Genomic DNA, 22,887 nt, shown 5'->3' on the forward strand with positions numbered 1-22,887 from the left:
CTGAGCCCAGGGGTCCCAGAACTGGTGTCTGACCACTGGTGAGAGGGGCCATTTTCTGACACTGCAGCATGAGGCATGTTCCAAAGTTTGAGTTGGCCTGCTAATGGGTGGGGTCAGAGCCCATCCAGTCCCAGGGTAGGTGCTGGCCTGCTGGTGGATGGGCTGAGTCTACAGGCTACAGGCTGTGGTTGTCTGACTGGTGTCCACCTGCTGGTGGTTGAGACTGGTCCCAACTCTAGAACAGGCTCGCTGGTGTGTGGAACCATGGATTCTGGGGCTGGTTCCTGCCCACTGGTGAGTGGAGCAGGGTCTGGTTGCAGGGCCCTGGGGGCCCTGATTCTAGTGCCTACACACTGGTGTGTGGAGCCAGGTCTTGGGACCTCTGGTGGGCAGGACCATGTTCAGGGTCAACTGTGGGGTTAGGAGGTCTTGAGGCAGCCTGTCTGCTAGTGGGTGGGGCTTTGTCCCTACCAAGTTAGTTGCTTGTCTTGAGGCGTCTATGTACTAGGACCTTTGGGCTGTTGGGTGGAGGATGGGTCCTGAGGCTGATAAGCTAGAGGGAGGAATCCAAAATGGAGGTTGCTAGCACAGTGTCTACATTGTAGAACAAGCTCCCCAAAATGGCTGCCACCAGTGTCTTGTCCCTAGAGTGAGCTGTAATTGCCTCTGGCATTTTTGGGAGACTCTCCAAGATGAGAAGATAGGTCTGACCCAGGCTCCTTTCAAATTACCACTTCTGCCCTGGTTCCTGGAGCATGTGAGATTTTTGTCTGTGCCTTTAAGAGTGGAGTCTCTATTTCCCCTAGCCCTCTGGTTCTCCTGAAAGTAAGCCCCACTGGCCTTCAAACCCAAATGTTCTAGGAGCTTGTCTTCCTGGCACAAGACCACTGGGGTGGGGGAGTCTGATAATGGGGCTCAGATCCCTCACTCCTTGGGGAGAGCTTCTGCAATTATAATTAGTCTCCCATTCATGGGTTGCCTACCTGGGGGGCTGGAACTTGACTACATCACAACCTCCTACACATCTTGTCATACCTTCTTTATCTGTAGATCTTTTCTTGTAGGTGCCAGTCATTTTCACTGATCATTGTTCTGTAAATAGTTGTAATTTTGGTGTGCTTGTGAGAGGAGGTGAGCTCAATCAGGGTCTTTCTATTCTGCCATATTGGCTGATCTCTTTCAATTAGTATTTACATAGTATACCTGTTCTCCATTCTTTATACTTTAACCTACCTATGTTTTAATATTTATAATGAATCTGTTACAGAGAGTATATATTTTGGTATTACTTTTGTCTCCAGTCTGATACTCTCCCTTTTCTGGGGTGGGGGGGGCGGGGCTGTGCCGCATGGCTTGTGGGATCTCAGTTCCCCGACCAGGGATTGAACTCAGGCCATGGCAGTGAAAGCCCAGGATCCTAACCAGGTAACTCCTGATACTGTACCTTTTAATTAGAGTTTTTAGTCCATTTTCATTTAATGAGTTATCAATAAATTGTTTAAATATACCATCTTGCTATTTTTTTGTTTTCCCATTTGTTTTTTGATTGTTGTCCCTGTTTTTCTTTTGTTTGTTTGTTTTTTGGCTGCATTGGGTCTTAGTTGTGGCACGCGGGATCTTTGAGGCATGCGGGATCTTTTCTTGTTGTTGTTGTGGCATGTGGGCTCTTTGTTGTGGTGCATGGGCTCCAGGGTGTGTGGGCTCTCTAGTTGTGGTGCACAGGCTCCAGAGTATGTAGGCTCTGTAGTTTGCAGCACGCAGGCTCTCTCATTGAGGTGCGCAAGCTCAATAGTTGTGGCACACACAGGCTTCGTTGCCCCGCAGCATGTGGGATCTTAGTTCCCCAATCAGGGATCAAACTCATGCCCCCTGCATTGGAAGTGGACTTCACTGGACCACCAGGGAAGTCCCTCAGTATCTTTAATAGTTAAGGGTTTTCAGATTTTTTTTCTTTTGGTAACATGTTTTTTAAGTTAAAATATTTGTCCATTTCATCTACATTGTCTAATTTATTGCCTTTAATTTGTTTATAATTCTCTTATCCATTTAATATCTGTAGGATCTGATAATGGCCATGTGTAACATCCCTCTTTATTTCTTAATCCATCTAACTAGAGGTTTTACAGTTTATTGATATTTTCAAGGATTTGGCTTTAGGTTTCATTGATTTTCCCCTATTGCTTATTTATTTTCTATTTTACTGATTTTTCCTTTTTTCCTAACTATTTCCTTTACTTGCTTTGGGGTTAGTTTAACTTATTCTTTTTTAAAGCTTCTTAAGATAAAAGTTTAAATTATTGATATTAAATCTTTCTTGTTTTCTAATATAAGCATTTAAACTTATAACTTTCTCTTTTAGCCTATTCTAATTACATCTTCAAAATTTGATCTATTTGTATTTAGTTTAATATATTTTATGAAAAACAATTTTTAAATTTTCTTTGACCCTAAATTGGTTACTTGGAAGTGTATTGTTTAATTTCCAAACATTTGGGGCTTTTCTAGATATGCCATTTTTATTGATATCTAATTTAGTTCATGTGTGGTCAGAAAACATACTTTGTATGATTTGTCTTAAATCTGTTGAGACTTGTTTGTGTTCTATCTTGGTGCATAGTCCATTTACTCTTGAATAAAATGTGTTGTGAAATTATTGAAAGTGGTGGTCTATAAATATCAAATGCGTTAGGTGTCAGTATTCTTTAGAGATTCTAAATCTCTACAGGTTTTCCCCCTTTTGTCTAGTTCTCTCAGTTACTGACAAACATTAACACCAACTATGATTTTAGACTTTTTAAAATCTCATTTTACTTTTGTCAATTTTTGCCTCATGTTTTGAAACTGTTATTTAAGTACATATACATTTGTAGTTGCTATATTTTTCTCATGTATTTACTCTTTTATTATCAGGAAATGTTCTTTTTTGTCTGTAGTGGTAATACTCCTCAGCTTCTTTTACTATAGCCCCATCAGCTTTCCCATGTTTAATGTTTTTATGTTTTTTTCCTATCCGTTTATTTTAAACCTATTTGTGTCTATGGTATTTAAAGTATGTCTCTTGAAGACAGAATATATTTTGAGTCTTGGTTTTTTACACATTTTAATAATCTCAGTCTTTTTGTTGGAGTGTTTAGTCTTGTTGGAGTTAGGGCTGCCATTTCACTCTTTGTTTTCTGATTACCTAACCTGTTTTATTTTAATCTTTTAACCGTACTTTATATTTTAGTGCAGTTTTAGGTTCAGACAAAATTAAGCAGAAAGTACAGAGAGTTTCCATTTATGCCCTTACCCCCTGACACATGCATAGCTTTCCCTACTATCAATATCTTACACCAGAGTGGTATGTTGTTAAAATCAATGAACCTACAATGATACATCATTATCATCCAAAGTCCATAGTTTACATTAGGGTTCATTCTTGGTGTTATATATTCTATGGATTTTGACAAATATATAGTGACATGTATCTACCATTATAGTATTATACAGACTAATTTCACTGCTCTAAAAATCCTCTGTGCTCTGCCTATTCATCTCTCCCTCTCCTCTATAATATGTGGCAATGGCAACCACTGATTTTTTTAAATTTTTTTTTATTTTATTTTAATTTTTGGCTGCATTGGGTCTTCGTTGCTGAGCTCAGGCTTTCTCTAGTTACAGCAAGCAGGGGCAACTCTTTGTTGCGGTGCATGGGTTTCTCATTGCGGTGGCTTCTCTTGTTGCAGAGCACAGGCTCTAGGTGCATGGGCTTCAGTAGTTGTGGTGCACGGGCTCAGTAGTTGTGGTGTGCAGGCTCAGTAGTTGTGGTGCACGGGCTTAGTTGCTGCATGGCATGTGCGATCTTCTTAGACCAGGGCTCGAACCCATGTCCCCTGCATTGGCAGGTGGATTCTTAACCACTGCACCACCAGGGAAGTCCCACCACTGATCTATCTCCATAGTTTTGCCTTTTCCAGAATGTTATATAGTTAAAATCATATATTATGTAGCCTTTTCAGATTGGGCTTCTTACATTTAATAATATGCATTTAAAATTACTCCTGGGCTTCCCTGGTGGCGCAGTGGTTGAGAGTCCACCTGCCGATGCAGGGGACATGGGTTCGTGTCCCGGTCCGGGAAGATCCCACATGCCATGGAGCAGCTGGGCCCGTGAGCCATGGCCACTGAGCCTGTGCGTCCGGAGGCTGTGCTCCACAATGGGAGAGGCCACAACAGTGAGAGGCCCGCATACCAAAAAAAAAAAAAAAAAAGATTACTTCTAACCTGTTTTTGTGCATCTGTTCCTATATCCTGTTTTATTTTGTGTCAAGCAGTACATTTTCATAATTAATTTTTATTTCTCTTTTGAGTTTGTAGTTATATCAGTTTGCATTATTTTTTTTGTTGTTGCTTTAGGGATTACAGTGTGTATCTTTAACTTAATCATGTTTTACTTAGAGATAGTACTGAATTACTTAAGGTAAAATATGTCAACTTGCAACATTGTATTTTCATTTATTGTCTTCCCCATGGTTTGTTTTTTTGTTCACCGTGTGTGTGATATTTATATTTGTAATAAATGGTGTTAGAATGCCTACTTTAAACCAAGGGTCTACAGCCCAGAGGCTAAAAACAGTCTGCTATGTGTTTTTGTACAGATTGTGAGTTTAAAATAGTTATACTTTAAATGTTTGAAAAAGTGCAAAATCAAAATATTTCTGACCTACATAATCAATATATTTCTCACCTACATAACTTATGAAATTTAAATCTCAGTGTCCATACATGAAGTTTTATTGAAACACAACTTTGCTCATTCATTTTATATACTGTCCATGGTTGCGTTCATACTAAAACAGCAGAAAGTGTTCACCAACCCCTGCTTGAAACACTCATGTTTTTTAAATAAGGAAGGAAATGAATATTTATAGTCTTTTATATACAATTTTTCTCAACCTCTTCATTCTTTTCTAAAGACCTTGTTTACCATCTGATGTCATTTTTACCTTCAGCCTGAAAACCTTTCTTTACCATTTTTGATAGTACAGTTTTGCTAGTGATGAATTCTCTCAGATTTCTTCTGAAAGTAGCTTTATGTTGACTTTATTTTCAATAGGTAATTTTGCTCAGTACAGGATTCTTGGTTGATGTTCTCTTTGGCTTTTAGCAGTTTGATTAGGATTTACTGAGTGTGGTTTTCTTTTGTTTTTATCCTTTTGGGGTTCATTAAGCTTTTTCAATATGTAAGTTAAGTTTTGCTTACTTTGAATGTGTTAAGCCATTATTTCCTTAAAAATTATTCAGACCCTTTTTTTCCCCCTATTTTTCTGGGACTCCAATTACACTTCTGTTGGATTACTTTGAAATTGACCCACTGCTCTCTGTGTGTCTATTCATTTTTTCTTTTTCTTTCCTTTTCTATTCAGATTGATTAATTTCTGTTGATCTAGTTATATATAGGCATACCTAATTTTATTATGCTTTTATTTCACTTTGCAGATATTTCATCTTTTACAAATTGAAGGTTTGTAGCAATGCTGAGTTTAACGCAAGTCTATTGGTGCCATTTTTCCAACAGCATTTGCTCACTTCATTTCTGTCACATTGGCTATTCTTCAGTATTTCAAACTTTTTCGTTATATTTGTTATCGTCTGTGATCAGTGATCTTTGATGTTAGTATTGCAAAAAGATTACAACTCACTAAAAGCTCCGGTGATGATTAGCACATTTTAGCCATAAAGTATTTTTTAATTAAGGCATGTTCTTTGTTTTTTAGACATAATGTCATTGCATTTAATAGACTACAGTAGAATGTAAATGTAACTTTTATATGCACTGGGTAACCAAAAAATTCGTGTGACTCACTTTATTGCAATAATCGTTTTATTACAGTGGTCTAGAACTGAATCTGCAATATCTCTGAGGTATGCCTGTATTTACAAGGTTACTGATTGCTCCTTTTTCTATTTCTAGTCTGCTACCTACATAGTGAAATTTTCATTTCAGTTACTGTACTCTAGAATTTTCACTTCGTGCTTTTTTAGCAGTTTATGTTTCAAGATTCCATGCCAGGTTTTTCATTACTTCTTTAGATACATTTAGAACAGCTGTTTTGAAGCCTTTGGGGCAAAATCCAATACCTGGGTCCACTAGGAATTAGTTTCCATGAACTTTTTCTGAATATGGGTCATATTCCCTCTCTTCTTTTTCTGTTTTGTTTTGTTTACATGTCTAATTTTTGCTAGAAACCAGAACGTCATGAGTAATATATTATAGTAATCTGAATTCTGTATGTCTGTTTTTCTGAGGATTATTGTTTTTTGTTGTTGTTCTAGCAGACGATTAACTTGCTTGGAATCAAACTTCAAACTCTGCCCTCCCTGCCCCTCCACCTCCACCCCAAGTATGAAGCAGCTGATAGCTAGGTCCCTTAAGCTCCCACCTGCTGCTTTTTACCCTAGTCCCATGATGGGAGGTAGATTCCCACTGTGTTCATGTACTTTAGCTCTCAAAGAATTTGGTATATATTTATACTTAGATTTGGGGCCTGACTTTCTACATTCTCTTTCTTTCAGTGTTTCACCCCTTATACTTCCTGCTGCTTTTTGTTAACTCCAGCTTCTGACACCTCAGTCCATTAAGGCTTCAGTTTTCTTCTGCTTAAGCTATGAGCAGGTTGTGGAATGCTGTTAATCAAAAATGCAGAAATCTCCAAATCTCACTAGGTACACTTCTGTTTTTCAAAACTCTTTGCTGGTGTCTTTCTGTTTGCTCTTTGCTAAGCCTCCTGTTATCTCTCTAACAATTGCTTAGTTTAACTATCAACCTGGAGTTATGGCAGAGTTTATACTCAGATTTGGGGTCTCATTTTTCCTGTAGTTCTCTCACTTCCAGAATTTATCACTAAATCTCCAGCTCATCTGCCAGCCCTCAATTCTGTCCCCTGTCACCTTTGAGGAAGCTCTTCACCTGAAGAGCTATGGGCTTTGGGGTACCTTCATGCAAAAAAGCCACAAACCGGGCTTCCCTGGTGGCGCAGTGGTTGAGAGTCCACCTGCTGATGCAGAGGACACGGGTTCGTGCCCCAATTCGGGAAGATCCCACATGCCGCGGAGTGGCTGGGCCCGTGAGCCATGGCCACTGAGCCTGCGCGTCCGGAGCCTGTGCTCTGCAACAGGAGAGGCCACAACAGTGAGAGGCCCACGTAACGCAGAAAGAAAAAAAAAAAGCCACAAACCTAACAATTCTTACTCATTGCTGCCTTTTAAGGATAAACTCTCCTCCAATTTTTGCTTGACCAATTCACTCTATTATTACTGGATGCCCAAAGTCACTCCTATGCATTTTAAAACTATATTCTTCCTGCATAACACATTAATCTTGAAGAGGAAAAAATTTACCTCCTCAGTGAAGCCTGAAAAATTGTTCTGCCCTTGTAATACATTGTTATCTTGTACATACTTCTGTTACAGTACCCATAACACCTTCTTGTAGATTTGTGTTGATACATACTTTCTTGAAGGTATGTGTTACATGCTTTGAGGTTGTAACTTCTTGTGAACAGGGACAGCATTTTGTATATCTTGGCACCCTAGTAAACAAGTCCAATTTGGGGTTACAAAGTGACTTCACAATAAACATTTTTAGAATGAGTTATTAAATAAATTTGGTGGCAACTACTTCTACCTTGATTTTTGTTTCCCTTACTACTTAAATCACAAAACAAGAAAAATGGTAGGCATTCTTTACAAGTTTTCATAAGAATGCCACAAAGGAACAGGATCAAAACTAGTCTCCAATTTCTCGTCAATTTGTTCTGATCACAGTCCCAAACCATTACAGGGATCAGTGTCATTCAAAGATGTGACTGTGGACTTTAGTCAGGAGGAGTGGCAGCACCTGGATCCTGCTCAGAAGATGCTATACATGGATGTGATGTTGGAAAACTATTGCCACCTCGTTTCTGTGGGTAAGAAAAACTCTCTTTGAAACTTTCAGTAGCATGCATTTCCTTTCAAGATGCCTAAAATATGTGTGATCTTGATTTCAGGGATAAGAGGTGATGCATTCTTTTTGGTTGACAGAAAGGATTATTGTGTCTTCACTTGCATAGTGCAAGGTGTTAAATTTACTGTTATACGAAGGAGTATCTTAATTTGCAGTACTGAAAATTCACCTTATTGATTTTTCAAAGGTATTAACGCCTAAGCAACTTAATCCAAATCTTCCCTTAATCAGGGTGTCACATGACCAAGCCTGACGTGATCCTCAAGTTGGAACGAGGAGAAGAGCCATGGACATCATTTACAGGTCATACCTGTTTAGGTGAGTTTCTGACTTGCAGGCAGATGAAATCTGTGGAAAATAAATTTAAAGTGGTCTTGTGTTGGGTGACACTTTTGAAATATTTTGGTAGTGTCTTTTTAAAGGTTCCTAACCGTTGAAATGACTGTTGTGCCTGCAAAAAAATTAAATCACTTTCAAATGTCACTCTCCCTATATAATAGACTTCCTTAGTTTGCTTGGTGTTATCAAAGATAGTTGCCACTCTTAATCAAAATTAAGCCTTCCTTCTTTTAGATCTTTTTCCTTCCTTCTTATAGATCTTTTTTCTTGATTTGTATCCTTTTTTAGCTTTCTCGGTCCCTTATCTTTTAGCCATTGAATAGATTTCTTTTAGGCATTTTTAAATCTATCTTTAAGAAAGAAAAAATTCTTGGCTAATATTTCTCTTCTTAGTTGCTTTTTCTTTTCCTTTCTTTTATAGTATTTCAGATTTGTTTGCTATGCTAACTCTAAGTTCCCATTCTCACCAAGAGTCTAGCTATTAATTTTAAAGCTCACTCACCTTGGCCCAGACTGATAATTCCATGGTTACCATTTTCTTCCATTAAACTTTCATGGTTCGTTGTTATATGGCTGATCATCTTTCCTGAAATCATCCCTTGGTTTGGGTAAAACACTGAATCATTCTTATCCTGATTCTCTAAGTGATCATTTATTTCCAACTTACTCTGTTTTTTTTTTACCACTCTGGCCATATTGACTGGAACAGTGCCTCATACATAATAGTCACAGAACTTCTTTTTTTTAAGGTATATTGTTTCATTGGACTCTCAGTCTTATTTCTCTAATTTGTCCTCAAGAGATCTACCTTTCAATTATATTAGTCTCATCCACTCTCAGAACTTAAGCTCCTTGTTTTATGTGGAGAACCTCTAATACCAACATACTCGGCACAGTCCTCCCACCTTCACTCCAGTCCTTCACAAGTTCTGCACTATGATGCCTCACCCCTTTTGTGACAATAAGTTGAAAATGAAAATCACCAACTTTCCTAGCTCTTAAATTCATTCCCATTTAACTCTTTCCAAATTATTTTATTACTGCCTTGATACCAGCTTGATTGTCTCTGTCATAATCTCTTGTGGATCTCTTCACAATTTGTGTTTATCAGCCCGTGAAATATATTTACATCCTCCCATATTTTCATTTTTTACTCACATCATACAAAATGACTACCTTATTTAATGTCTTGCATATGGTAATTACAATTTGTTTTTGCTATAATTTTTGTCCTAATTTTTTCAATTTATATTGTTAACTTTCCTGACAAGCTATATCATCACTTGTTCCCCACTACTTATTATTATAGGAAATTGAAATTCTTCTTCATACAAGGACTACTATAATAAGCCCTCATCTGGTCTTTTCAACTTTATTTCTCTCTTTTGTGGAAAATGCTTGCTAATTTCCTCTTTATCTAGTCTCCTAAATGTTCTCTATACATGTAGGGTCTGTCATGATGTCTGTACTTTTCATTGTGTTCACCCTTCTGTATAGTGTATATCTTTGAAGTCTTGAGATTTCTTCTCCTTTCTATTCCTTGACTACTCCCCAACATATCCACCTTTCCTTTTCCTGAATTTCCATGCTGCTTACTAACTGTAACACACACAGCTCTTGGATGTTATATAATTTGATACTTGATTGTACATTGTTTATGCTTAAGGATTCTTTCTTTCAAAGACAAGATCCTCTGTATCTTCTTTGCCATAGTATACAACATTTTAAGTAGTCAGTAGTTGCTTCATTTTCTGTTTATGGAGCTGTACAGGGGAGATCTCTTTTTCCTCCATTCATAAAGTATGTACTGATAAGTCCTTTCAGAAGTACTTGCTCAGGCCATGGTTCTGTACATTGTGATTCAAATGGTTGGATTCTAACAAACACTACCTATCTATGATGTGCAGTGTTAATGTAAACTCAGAAGAGTACAAAGGCGATAACCAATAAAGTATTCCTTTATGAGAAAGGATTACTGTCAAAGTCTGCATTTTTCATGAAATATTTATGACACAGTGTAAGCTTGTAAAAAGATTTGTTAAAATTTTTTTTCTAGACCATAATTATTTTCAAGTTATAAAGAAGTAATGAATAAAGTGGTGGTGGGATATATGTGAAGGGTTTTGATATCATGGAGTAGTAACATTTTCTTGAAGATTATCTAAATATGATTAGAAATAAGACTGGAAGGCAAGTCAACTGATTAAAAGAACATGAGCAAAAGCATGTGATTAGGGATAAGGGAGGTATTTATAGGGCAGTAAATATTAGGCTTTGATTGTTATGGGTGAAATTATTCAGATATGTGGACAACCCTGAAAACTTGTTTGAATATAAAAAGTAAGTCTAAGTAATGTAAAGTTTTGTTTACAGGAGAAATTCCTTGTGTGTTAGTATTGTGGGTAATGGACTCAAGGAAGAAATAGATTTTTGAACCTAGATTTAACATTGTTTCACTAGATGTGGATGATTGCAAAGCAAAAGAGTCAAATATAGTTCTAAATTTATAAGAGAAATAAAGGTTAAGATTAATGAGTGATTTAGAACCAGAGTGAACAATCTTTCTGGTCCCCCATATGGAAAACTAGGGTTAAGAATGTTACCGTATTGGGGAAAGACTTGAATCTTTCTTTAAACCTCTAAGTTAGCACTTAAAAAGAAGAATAGTTATAATTAATGATCATGAGAGTTTTGTTATTGAACAATTCTGAAAGAAAATAATAACAACAGCAACCTGAATACACTAGTGAACATACCCCTAGTCTGTTTTAAAGTTCCTGTTGGAAGTGTTTTCCTAGTATTTCCCTCACAAGAAAAAATGATCCCCAGCTATATAGAGGATTATAAACACTAGGAAAATAGTTGATGCTTAGAAAGATTCATTGGTGGGTGTGTGGAAAGAGGGTGGTGGAACAACTGGAAGTATTTTACCTTACAGTCTAGGGATGAATATTTAAAAGTATAGGCTCAGGGGGATTCCCTGGTGATCCAGTGGTTAGGAATCCACACTTCCGCTGCAGGGGGCATGGGTTCAGTCCCTGGTCAGGGAACTAAGATCCCACATGCCACGTGGTACGGCATAAAGAAATAAAAGTATAGGCTCTGATCTGTGTCCTCCAAATGCCTTCCTCTAAAATTCTCCCTGAACAAACTTTTCTGCTAATTTTTCTTGTTCATCCTACTTAAATCTTAATGCTCTTGAAAGGTTCACTTCATTGCCTCTGAATCCACCTATCCAAGCATAAATTCCTCTTCCACTATTCTTTTGTCTCTTCTCCTTACTGCTTCGTGTGTTTGTTTCACTTTCTGTATGAAGTTCTGGTGCAAAATGCAAATGTTACTAGTGTTCATTACTTATTTTTCATCTTTTTCCACACTGAGGCAGAGTTTTTAATTTAGGTTCCATGTCTTTTCCCAGGCAAGGAATAATTTGTCCTTGGTCTTTTTTGGCCTCATGTACTAGACCCTATTACAATTCCTTTCGATAGCAAATATGTGAAGATTCACAAGTTGTTATTAATTATATTCTTTCCTAGAAGAAAAGTGGAAAGCTGAAGACTTTTTAGTGAAATTCAAGGAACAACAAGATAAATTTTCTAGATCAGTTGTATTAATCAACCACAAAAAACTGATTAAGGAGAACAGTAGTGCATATGAAAAGACATTTACTTTAAGCAAAAACCCTATTAATTCAAAAAACCTACCTCCTGAATATGACACTCATGGAAAGATTTTTAAAAATGTTTCAGAATTAATCATCAGTAATCTAAGTCCTACAAGAAAGAGACTTAGTGAGCATAATGGATATGGGAAATCACTCCTCAATACTAAGCCAGAGACAGCTCACTCTGGAGGCAAATCCCATAATCAGTGTGGTAGGACTGTCAGTCATAATGAAATGATTATGCAATATCATGAGATGGAAACTTCAGCACAGTCATTTGGATATAATGACTGTGAGAAATCCTTCCTTAAAAAAGGAGGCCTAATTACACATAATAGAGCTTACAGAAGGGAAAAACCATCTGAATATAATAAAAGGAGAAGAACAACCAATATTGAAAAAAAGCATATATGCACTGAATGTGGGAAGTCCTTCTGCAGGAAATCAGTATTGATTCTGCATCAGGGAATTCACACAGAGGAAAAACCCTACCAATGTCATCAATGTGGAAATTCATTTAGAAGGAAATCATATCTCATTGATCATCAGAGAACTCACACTGGAGAGAAACCCTTTGTTTGTAATGAATGTGGTAAGTCCTTCCGCCTAAAGACAGCCCTCACTGATCATCAGAGAACACATACAGGGGAGAAATCATATGAATGTCCACAATGTAGGAATGCCTTCAGATTGAAGTCACACCTCATTCGTCATCAGAGAACTCACACAGGAGAAAAACCATATGAGTGTAATGACTGTGGGAAGTCTTTCCGCCAGAAGACAACACTCTCCCTACATCAGAGAATTCATACAGGAGAGAAACCCTATATTTGTAAAGAATGTGGGAAGTCCTTTCACCAGAAGGCAAATCTTACTGTACATCAGAGAACTCATACAGGGGAAAAGCCCTATATTTGTAATGAATGTGGGAAATCCTTCTCTCAGAAGACAACCCTCGCTCTTCATGAGAAGACTCATAATGAAGAGAAACCTTATATTTGTAATGAGTGTGGAAAATCCTTCCGCCAGAAGACAACCCTTGTGGCACATCAGAGAACACATACAGGGGAAAAATCCTATGAATGTCCTCACTGTGGGAAGGCTTTTAGAATGAAGTCGTACCTCATTGATCATCACAGAACTCACACAGGAGAGAAACCATATGAATGTAATGAATGTGGGAAATCCTTCAGTCAGAAGACAAATCTCAATCTACATCAGAGAATTCATACAGGAGAGAAGCCCTATATTTGTAATGAGTGTGGGAAGTCTTTTCGCCAGAAAGCAACCCTCACTGTACATCAGAAAATACATACAGGGCAGAAATCCTATGAATGCCCTCAGTGTGGGAAAGCCTTTAGCAGGAAGTCATATCTCATTCATCATCAAAGAACTCATACAGGAGAGAAACCATACAAGTGTAATGAATGTGGGAAGTGCTTCCGCCAGAAGACAAATCTCATTGTACATCAGAGAACTCATACAGGGGAGAAGCCTTATATTTGTAATGAGTGTGGTAAGTCCTTCAGTTATAAGAGAAACCTTATTGTCCATCAAAGAACTCACAAGGGAGAAAACATGGTAATGCAGTAATAAATGATGTGATTTCTTTGTGAAGCCTTTCTAAGTTATTGTAAAACTTTAGTTTTTTAAAAAAGCATGCTTAACATGTGAATAAGGTAATTTTAATCACAAATGTAATATTATTAACTTAATGTACTATACCACATAACTATTTATCTACTGTTTACTAGCATATGAAATGGATATGATCATTGATATTGAACTCTTATCAGCAATGAAGCTAATTTTTTACGTTTTCAAGTTCTCCTACTGACTCAGTTTATTTTTTTTAATTCTTATATAATACATGCAGAAGCAAGATACAAAGTGGTTTTAAGTATCAGTCTCCATAAGAGGAAGAAATTATGAAGTATATTTCTCATTGCACTCTGCGGAATAAAAGTTAGTTGTTACTTCCCCAAAGATTACCACTTCCCTGGCTTTTAACATGAAATAGTTTTTGCATGTCTTTAAACTTTATATTTTATTATACATTACAAATTTTTTGTCTTGTTTCACTCAACATATTAAAGATTCATACATTATTGCATGTGGCAGTAGTGTATTCATTTTCATTCTGTATACTCTTCCATTTTAAGAATATACTGCTATTTATCCTCTTGATGGATATTTGTATTTTTTATAATTTTGTGTTGTAATAAAAATACTACTATAAATATTCTTGTATATGTGTGTGTGTGTATTTCTGTTGATTTTATATGAAGACTGGGATTACTCAGTCCCAGGGTGTACGTAAAGTTTTTTCAGTTATGTTAGATACTGCCAAACATCTCTCAGACCTTTCTCAATGTGAGATGATTCAATTTGGAGAGTAACAGCTCTGTAATTCAAGTGGAGAAATGTCATTCAACTGGAGAATTCCTACTAAAAAGAAATCCTTATAATGTTATAATTGTGAGAAGGCTGTTAGTCATGAATATATGAATGTAATAAATGTAGAAAGACCTTAGCTGTGGCTTAAACCTTACACAAAATCAGAGAATTCATATTGGAGGGCATCCTACAGTTGTCGTGATTATAGGGGTACTTTTAGCAATAGCTTATGTCTTTCACCATCAAAGAATTTATACTAAAGAAAGGTTAAGAAGGAACATAGATGAATAAAATTTGGGAGTATAGGAGTCTATTCCCTTTAATAGAATTATGAAAAATATATATAAGTAAGCCTATGTATAATATAATAAGCCTATGTAAAGTAAGCCTTTTATACCTTGATTTATCTCACAGGAAATGTGGGTCTCGAAAATCCCAAATGAAAAATCCCTGGAGATTTTGATGTGTGAGAGTTGGAAATCTAAGATAATACCATCTATAGCATCTTTTCTGTGAAAATAGTAAGCTCAACAGCAATTTGAACAGTGTTACTAAAGGCCTTTCTTGAGGGGGATTATTCATAACCAATATTCATAACCATACATGAAGTTATTGTAATAAAATTCAGTAGAAATTTAAATAAACTGTTTTTCCCCCCAATTCAGTAGAACTGTAAACTGTATCTAAGTAAGTAGGAAAATAATTGATAGTTCAAGTATCTTACATTAAAAATGTACACACAACAGGCCATCTGGCCTATAGAAAGGGGCACCAACTGCCAGTGGATTGTAAATGGAAACATGCTTGTCATTCCAGGTCTTGCAGATGATTTCAGAGCAGAAAAAGAACAGTGGGTGATGAAGCAAATCAGACATGAAAAAAATTTAGACTTGAAAGAGACGTACGATAAAAGATAAAATGCCATGTCTGACTGGACAGAACTTTGAGAAATATAGCCTTAACTAATAGTTATTATTTATGTTTAGAGTTTTTTTTTTCTAGTGTGTAGGCAGGATGAACATATTAGAATAAAATACCTACAACAAGTAAGATTACAGGATCTATATTCAGAGTTATGAGAACCTAGAAATTATTTCATTTGAATAAATCTGTGTTTGTAGATGAGTAAAAATATATGCTAACGATGACGACTACCAAAAGAACTGCATTCACAACCAAGGATGCAAGCCTACCTCTTTTTCCTGAGTATGTAGTGAGTTGGAAGCAAAACCCTCCACCAGCAAAAAGATTTTTGACTCACTGAAGGCTAGGATGATGGTTAGCATTTTTTAGCAATAAAGTATTTTAAAATTAAGGTATGTACATTGCTTTTTTAGACAATGCTATTGCACACTTACTGTAGACTACAGTATAGTATAAACATAACTTTTATAGTATAAACATGACATACTGGGAAACCACAAAATGCATGTGACTCACTTTATTGTGATATTTGCTTTACTGTGGTGGTCTGGAGCCAAACCCACTATATATATGTGTATTATATATGTATATTAAGGCCACGTTATGACGGACAACATATAGTTGGGGTTTTTAAGAAATTCCAGTTGGACAATGTCTTAATACTGGTTTTAAACCATTTGCATTTAATGTATATATACTGATATCGTTGGGCTTTAACTCTAACATTCTTTCCTGTATCCCCCCTCTATTTTTAATTCCTCTGTTTCCCTTTCTTGCTCTCTTTTTCATTTGAATATATTTTATTATTCCATTTTAATTTATCTATTTAGCTTTTTACTATTTGTTTATTTTCTTTAGTGGTTCCTCTGGGGATTATAATACACATAATATATATAATTCACAATATACTTTGAGTTAACATTTTAGTACTGCATGTTGAATATGGAAACATTACCACCATATTTGTCCCTTTTAGCCTCCCCTCTTTATATTATGATTATCATATTTACTATATCTACATCCATTACAAACTTCATCAGAAAGTGTTATATTCCTTGCTTTTTATCACAGTAAATTTTTAAATTATTTTTAAAAACCAATAATTTTATTATTTATTCAGCAATTTGCCATTTCTGTTGCTCTTTACTTATTTCTGAAGTTTCAGGTTTTTCTTTGATATCATTTCCCTTGCATCTAAAGAGCTTCATGTAGCATTTCTTTTACAGCAAGCCTGCAAGTAACAAATCCTCTTTGTTTCCCTTTACCTAAGAATATCTTTTATTTACCCTTCATTCCTGATAATTTTCACGGATAAAGTTTGGGGTTGACATGTCTTTCCTTAAAGCACTTAAAAAATGTTGTTGCACTATCCTTTGGCCTTCATACTTTCTAATGGGAATTAAGGGATTGTTCTCCTATATGTAATGCATCAATGTTCTCTGGAAGCTTTTGAGATTTTTTTCTTTGATTTTCAGCAGTTTGGTTATGATGTGTCTCAGCAAAGGTTTCTTTTAGTTTATCCTTTTTGTGGTATGCTATATTTATTGAATCTGTAATTTTAAGGTCTTTTACCAAACTCGGTAGGTTTTCAACCATTGATTCTTTAAATACTTTTTTCTTCCTGGCACTCCATTTTGTTGCTGAGCCCATCAAGTAAGTTCTAATTTTCACTTTTTCAGTTCTAAAATTTCCTTTTATATATCCGAGAATTATATAATAAAAAATTTAAATGTTTAATTTCCTTTTGGTTCTTTTTTTATAGCTTCTGTTTCTCTGCTTAGATATTCACTCAAGAGTTCACCTTTACATCTTGGAACACGGTTCTAATTCTAATGTGGATCATGTCAGTATTGGTGTCTTTTTCTTTTCCATTGTGAGTTTTAAAATTGTCCTGTTTGTTTGTATGTGGAGTACATTTTTATTGTTTCCTAGACATTTTGAATAATTTGATTCTCTGAGTCTAGTTTAAATTCTATGAGAAACATAATTTAGGTTTGTTTGTCTTAGCAGGCAGTTTATTTAGATTCAGTATGCAAGTTCCAAACTACTTTCTGTGCCCTGGGGTTCCAATGTCATTTCAGTTTTCAAAGAATTTGAAAATTGGAATTCAGTGTGCATTATCTTTTATGTGCTTCACCCAGTACCCACTCTGAGACCTGGTTGATGGTCCACCTGGTTCAGTTCTCAAGGTCTTTGGTATGCTGCCTAGTGTCAGATCTACACATATGCACCCTCGAGTTCATATAATACTTTAAGGGATCCCTAACTTGAGTTGCTCCTCTCCCCTATCTCACTAGAACTCTTTAGTTCCCAGAGGACCACTTCCTGGATCTAGTTAGAGCAACAGGGCTTTATTTAGCCTTCCCATTCTGCTGTGGCCTTCCCACAGCTAGGGCTTCTTCCAGTGCCAATGAGTGAGAGAATAAAGAGGAAAAAAGCAATGGGATTTCCTCCACCTTCTTTAGAACAGACTTCCACTAGTAAGATAGGATTCCCTTTCCTCAGGGTTTAAGTATTTGCTGGCAGCTGCTGCTACCACCACCTACCCAATCCAGGACTGCAGCTTTCAGGACTAGTGTTTGCCTGCAGTGAGACCAGAAAGAAAAGAAAAACAACATGGATTTCTTCTACCTTCTCTGCTCCACAAAAACCCCTTCTCCCACTCTTCCAACTATAGAGAGTTTCTTATGGAGCTCTTTCCATCCAAGTTTGGCTCACAGTTTTGGGATTCAGGTTGTTTCAGTTCAGACCAGCACACCACCAGATCAAACTTTCAACTTCTTGTTTCCTTCTCAGTCTGTCTGCTAACATTTACTTTTCAGTTTTCTCAGCTGCCTCATCCATTCTGTCTATGATTTTAGTTGTGTTCAGTGGGAGAGGCAGGGTGGAACATGCTAACTATCTTAACTGGTACTGCTGCTTCTTTTTTTTTTTCCTTTTAAATTCTTGAGTTTGGATGCATCTTGCTTAAAGAGCTGGAAATAGAGTGCAATCATGTGGTACGATTATGTCAAATTCTGAATGGTGACTGATAGGCAAAACAAAAGTTCTGCCTCTCAAGTCATGATTTCCTCCGTGTTTGGTTTCATTTTGTTAATATTTTCCTTAGAATATTTGCATTAATATTCATAAGCTCATCTAGATCTTTTAGAAACTATCTTGATCCAGTGTTTAGACTTCTAGTATGAGCTTGTAAAATTCTTTTAGAGATTATCCGTAGTTTTTACCTGATATTTAAGTATTGTTGTGTGTGTGTGTGTGTGTGTGTGTGTGTGTGTGTGTGTGTGTGTGTGGTACGTGGGCCTCTCACTGTTGTGGCCTCTCCCGTTGCGGAGCACAGGCTCCAGACGTGCAGGCTTAGCAGCCATGGCTCACGGCCCCAGCTGCTCCGCGACATATGGGATTTTCCCGGACCGGGACACAAACCCGTGTCCCCTGCATTGGCAGGCAGACTCTCAACCACTGCGCCACCAGGGAAGCCCTAAATATTGTTTTAAAGAGAGGTTTTGGACCAGATTTTCATTTTCCTGCTATGTGTATTGGACTATGCAGATTTCTACCTCATCTTGAGTCAATTTTAAAGAAAATACTTTCTGTATATAATATTACTGATATTTTTAAACTCTCCATAAATATATGTGTGCTACCTTATTAGTGCTGTCATATTTCTCACCTTTACATTGATCAAATTTATAAGTCTAGTTTAGATCAGTGTTTTTTCCACAAAAATAAATTAAGGAGGTTTTATTGCTTCTTCCACTGATTTCCAATTTTAACTGTATGAACTGTTTTCTTCTGTAGTTAGGTTAATTTGTTCTTTTTCTGGTTTCTTAGGTTTGATTACATCATCAGTTTTATCAAGTGTCCACTATGTGACAGACACTGTTTCAGAACTAGGATTATAATAGTATAGTCACGTGGGGCAATGATGTTAATCGTTGAATGATGATGCAAAAACAGTTCTGGCCCTATGTCTTGATTTCCCACATTTGTTAAAGGGTATTAGTGTTCTTCTAAGATGATTTTGGTCACCTCATACAGGTTTTGTTATGTAGCAACTCATTATCACTCATATCTGAGTGGTATCCTGTTTTAATACTGGTTTTCTCTTTGAATCAAACAAATAAAATATAAATTTCCAAGAGGAGGTTAGAATCACTCCACACTTTCTAATTGTAAGAATAAAAAAGAACCTTTAAAATGGAGAGAGTTGACAGTCACCACCTTAACCATATGATCAAATTTAGCCTCATTTTATCAATATGTACCTTGATATACAATACAAAATACTTTACATCATTTATGAAATAGTCTTGCAAAATTGTTTGATCCAAACTTAATCTTCTCTCTATACTTAGTTTCCAATGTAAATGGCAGAATTAATTAAATGACAACATTAGGAAACGAGAACAACAATCGAAAATATGGAACATCCTACAAGACTACTGCATGGACTCTAAGAAGAAAAAGTAATGGAAAAAAAAAAGTGAAGAACTAAACTAGCCTAAAAGAGACATATCAACTAAATGCAATTTCTGAACCTAGAGTTGACTCTAGATAAAAAACGAAAGCAAACAACTGTAAAGTCAATCTTGGGACAGCTGGGAAAACCTGAATGTGTGTCACATGATATATTTTAGAAGATGTGGTTATAGTATGGTTATGTTGAAAATTATAGGAAGATAAACCAAATATGACAAACTTTTAGCTATTAAACTAGGTGGGGGGGCAGGGTGGTAAATACATGTCCATTGTACTTTTCTAACTTTCCTGTTTGTTTGAAAGTTTTCATAATGGCAACTTGGAAGGTTTACTAATGGACGGTTTTCTCTTTGTTATCCTTTTGATAATTTCTAATAAACTTTGAATTGTGAGAGGAGAGTGTAGATTATGGGGTATCTGTTATTAGGAATTTATTAACAGAATACTGCTTCATACCCTTTTCTACTTAAGCAACTAGCTATATTCTCAATATATATTTACAGCCACTAGTTCCAGAGTATTTATTCCAGCATTAGTTTCCTGATGCAGCTCAGCAGGAATGAAATTGTCTCACATGTTCTCTATATTTTACTGGACTTTATTCAAAATCAGTCATCTGAGGTTGAATAGGAGAATGGGGGTGATTGGAGGCTCTTCTAAGTTCATTACCAACATAGTGTCTTTCTCTAAGAATTTGCTAATGATAATGCTATTAATTATCATCAGAACAACAGTAGTTAATATATTTGTCAAATAGTCTTATAAGGGTTTACACGTATTAATCCTCACAAAAACACAGGTATTGTCTTCACCATTTTACAACTGAGGCACAGAAGTAATATATTGGTATATTGCTGAATATCTTGAAGATGATGATAGGCTAGGTATGTGATGTGACCAAAGGCTTTCTTTCAGTTCCACAACTGATAGATTAAGAGATTCTCCTCTAGTATAAGTTTGCTGGTATCCAACAGGAATTGAGTGGTTTTGATCTCAGGTGACCTCAGCCTGCAGCAGCTTGAAGCAGGATCTCAGTTCCCCAGCCAGAGATTGAAGTCAGGCCGTGGCAGTGAGAGTGTTGAATCCTAGCCACTAGACCATGAGGACCAGTGGCCAGTGACAAGGCCCTGGCTTATCTGCTTTGTAGAAATGAATTTCAACAAAGAGACGGAAAGTAGTGAAACAAGTAAAGTATTTATTTGGGGGGAAAAAAAGTACGTGTGAATAGACACACAGGAGGCCTCAGAAAGAGAGCTGCGCCTTCATGGTAGTTTAAATCACTTAGGTGGGGCATCTCTTTCGGGTTTCCTCTGGCCAATCATCTTGCTTTGCCAGGTTCTGAGTCCGTATTTGGTATAATTCAGGGTCCTCCCCTGAGGTGCACATGCAACTCTTAGCCAAGATGGATTCCAGCCCAGAGGTCTATGGATAGGTTGGCATCACCTACTATGGGATGGTGCCCCCCCCCTTTTTGGCCAAATGTGCACATGTAGTCAGGAAGGTCTTCTTGACCTCAGAATCGAAATATGTGGTCTCTTTATCTTTTATCTGGACAGGACTCAGCTCCTCTTCACTTCTGCCATTATCTCTATCTTGGAGTATCTACTCCACAGGGGACAGACTCCAGCTGCTCAGCCTGGGGCCCGTCTATCTCCTGCCTCAGGTTTGGAAGTATTTTATATATTCATTAGATTAAGATACCTGGCAAGAGATCTTTTACGCTAAATAAGTTGTAAGAATGACCAAAAAAAAAAAAAGGTTTCCTAAACATTTCCCCTAGTGTTAATATTCTATAAAGAGTTGAGTCAAAGAAAAAGTACCTTTGAATTAACACTATAAGGTTATGAATTCTCAGGTGTTCATAGAGACATGAATATTTGGCCTTCACACATTTCTTACATTTTTAGAGTCTTTTGCCATTATTAATTCTCTGGTGTTCAGTAAAACATGAACAAAATCTAAAAGCATTCCCACATTCCTCACATTCAGGGTTTCTACTTAATGTACATTCACTGATGTTCATTCTATCTAAAGGCCTTCCCACATCATCGTGCACATTCATAGGTTTGGTTTCTCACCATTATGAATTATCTAATGATCTGTAAGGATTAAATGAAGTTCAAAGGCCCTTCCATAAATCTTAAATTCACACAGTTTCTCCTTAGTGTGCATTTTTTGATGTTGAATAAGTGTTGAACTCCATCTATAGGCCTTCCCACATTCATAGGGTTTCTCACCAATATGAATTCTTTAATGTTGAATCAGATGTGTCCTCTGCCTAAAGGCCTTCCTACATTCTTGGCATTCATAGGTTTCTCATTAGTATGAATACTCTGATGACCTATAAGGTGTGAATGAAGTCTAAAGGTTTTCCCACATTCCTTACATTCATAAGATTTCTCATCTGTGTGAATTTTTTTATGTTGACCAACTTGTGCACGTAATCTAAAGGATTTTTCGCATTCCTTACATTCATAGGGTTTTTCATCAGTATGAATTTTTTGGTGTACTCTAAAGTATCTGGAAGAACTGAAAGTCTTCCCACAGGCCTGACAGTCATAGGGTTTCTCCCCAGAATGGATATTCTGGTGTACTTTAAGGTTTTTGCCAAAACAACAGTTTCCCCACATTCTTTACATGTATAGGGTTTCACGCCACTATGAATTTTTAGAGTTGTTGACATATTCTAAATGCCTTCCCACATTCCTTACATTCTTAGGGTTTCTCCCCTGAGTGAATATTTTGGTGTACTCCAAGGTCTCTGCAAAAAAAACTAAAAGCCTTCCCACATACGAGACCTTTACAGGGTTTCACTCCATTATGAATTTTCAAATGTCAAGTTGGTTGTTCACGAATTCTAAAGGCCTTCGCACATCCCTTACATGCATAAGGCTTCTCAGCAGTATGAATTCTCTCATGTTTGATTAGATCTGAGCTATAATTAAAGGTCTTCCCACATTCTTTACATTAATAAATGTTTACTAGGAATTCTGTGATGTAGGGTAAGAGATGTGTCTTTTCTGTGAATAGATATATTTTCATAGATGATTTTCATTTGGCTAAAATATTCTTTTTGAGGTTCTTGTTTCTTAAT

The 22,887-nt window shown here is 36.6% G+C and overlaps 1 protein-coding gene and 1 pseudogene across 3 annotated transcripts in view; one reads left to right on the forward strand and one right to left on the reverse strand.

Annotated features, from left to right (window-relative positions):
• Positions 1-13,857, forward strand: part of ZNF567 (zinc finger protein 567) — a 29,508-nt gene extending 15,651 nt beyond the window's left edge. For 2 of the 3 annotated variants that reach the window (XM_060132337.1, XM_060132339.1), the window contains exons 4-6: positions 7,823-7,949; positions 8,219-8,305; positions 11,863-13,857. In XM_060132337.1, the coding sequence (XP_059988320.1) occupies positions 7,823-7,949; positions 8,219-8,305; positions 11,863-13,583 (1,935 nt within the window). In that variant the 3' untranslated portion in view covers positions 13,584-13,857. Of the gene's footprint in view, positions 1-6,626; positions 6,706-7,822; positions 7,950-8,218; positions 8,306-11,862 lie in introns of those variants that run through there. The other variant, XM_060132340.1, reaches the window with a different exon arrangement.
• An 8,197-nt stretch (positions 13,858-22,054) lies between these two features.
• LOC132510277 (zinc finger protein 565-like) overlaps positions 22,055-22,887 on the reverse strand; it is a 34,708-nt pseudogene continuing 33,875 nt past the window's right edge.

Source organism: Lagenorhynchus albirostris, chromosome 19 (genome assembly GCF_949774975.1).
Source record: "Lagenorhynchus albirostris chromosome 19, mLagAlb1.1, whole genome shotgun sequence".
NCBI classification, from domain to species: domain Eukaryota; kingdom Metazoa; phylum Chordata; class Mammalia; order Artiodactyla; family Delphinidae; genus Lagenorhynchus; species Lagenorhynchus albirostris.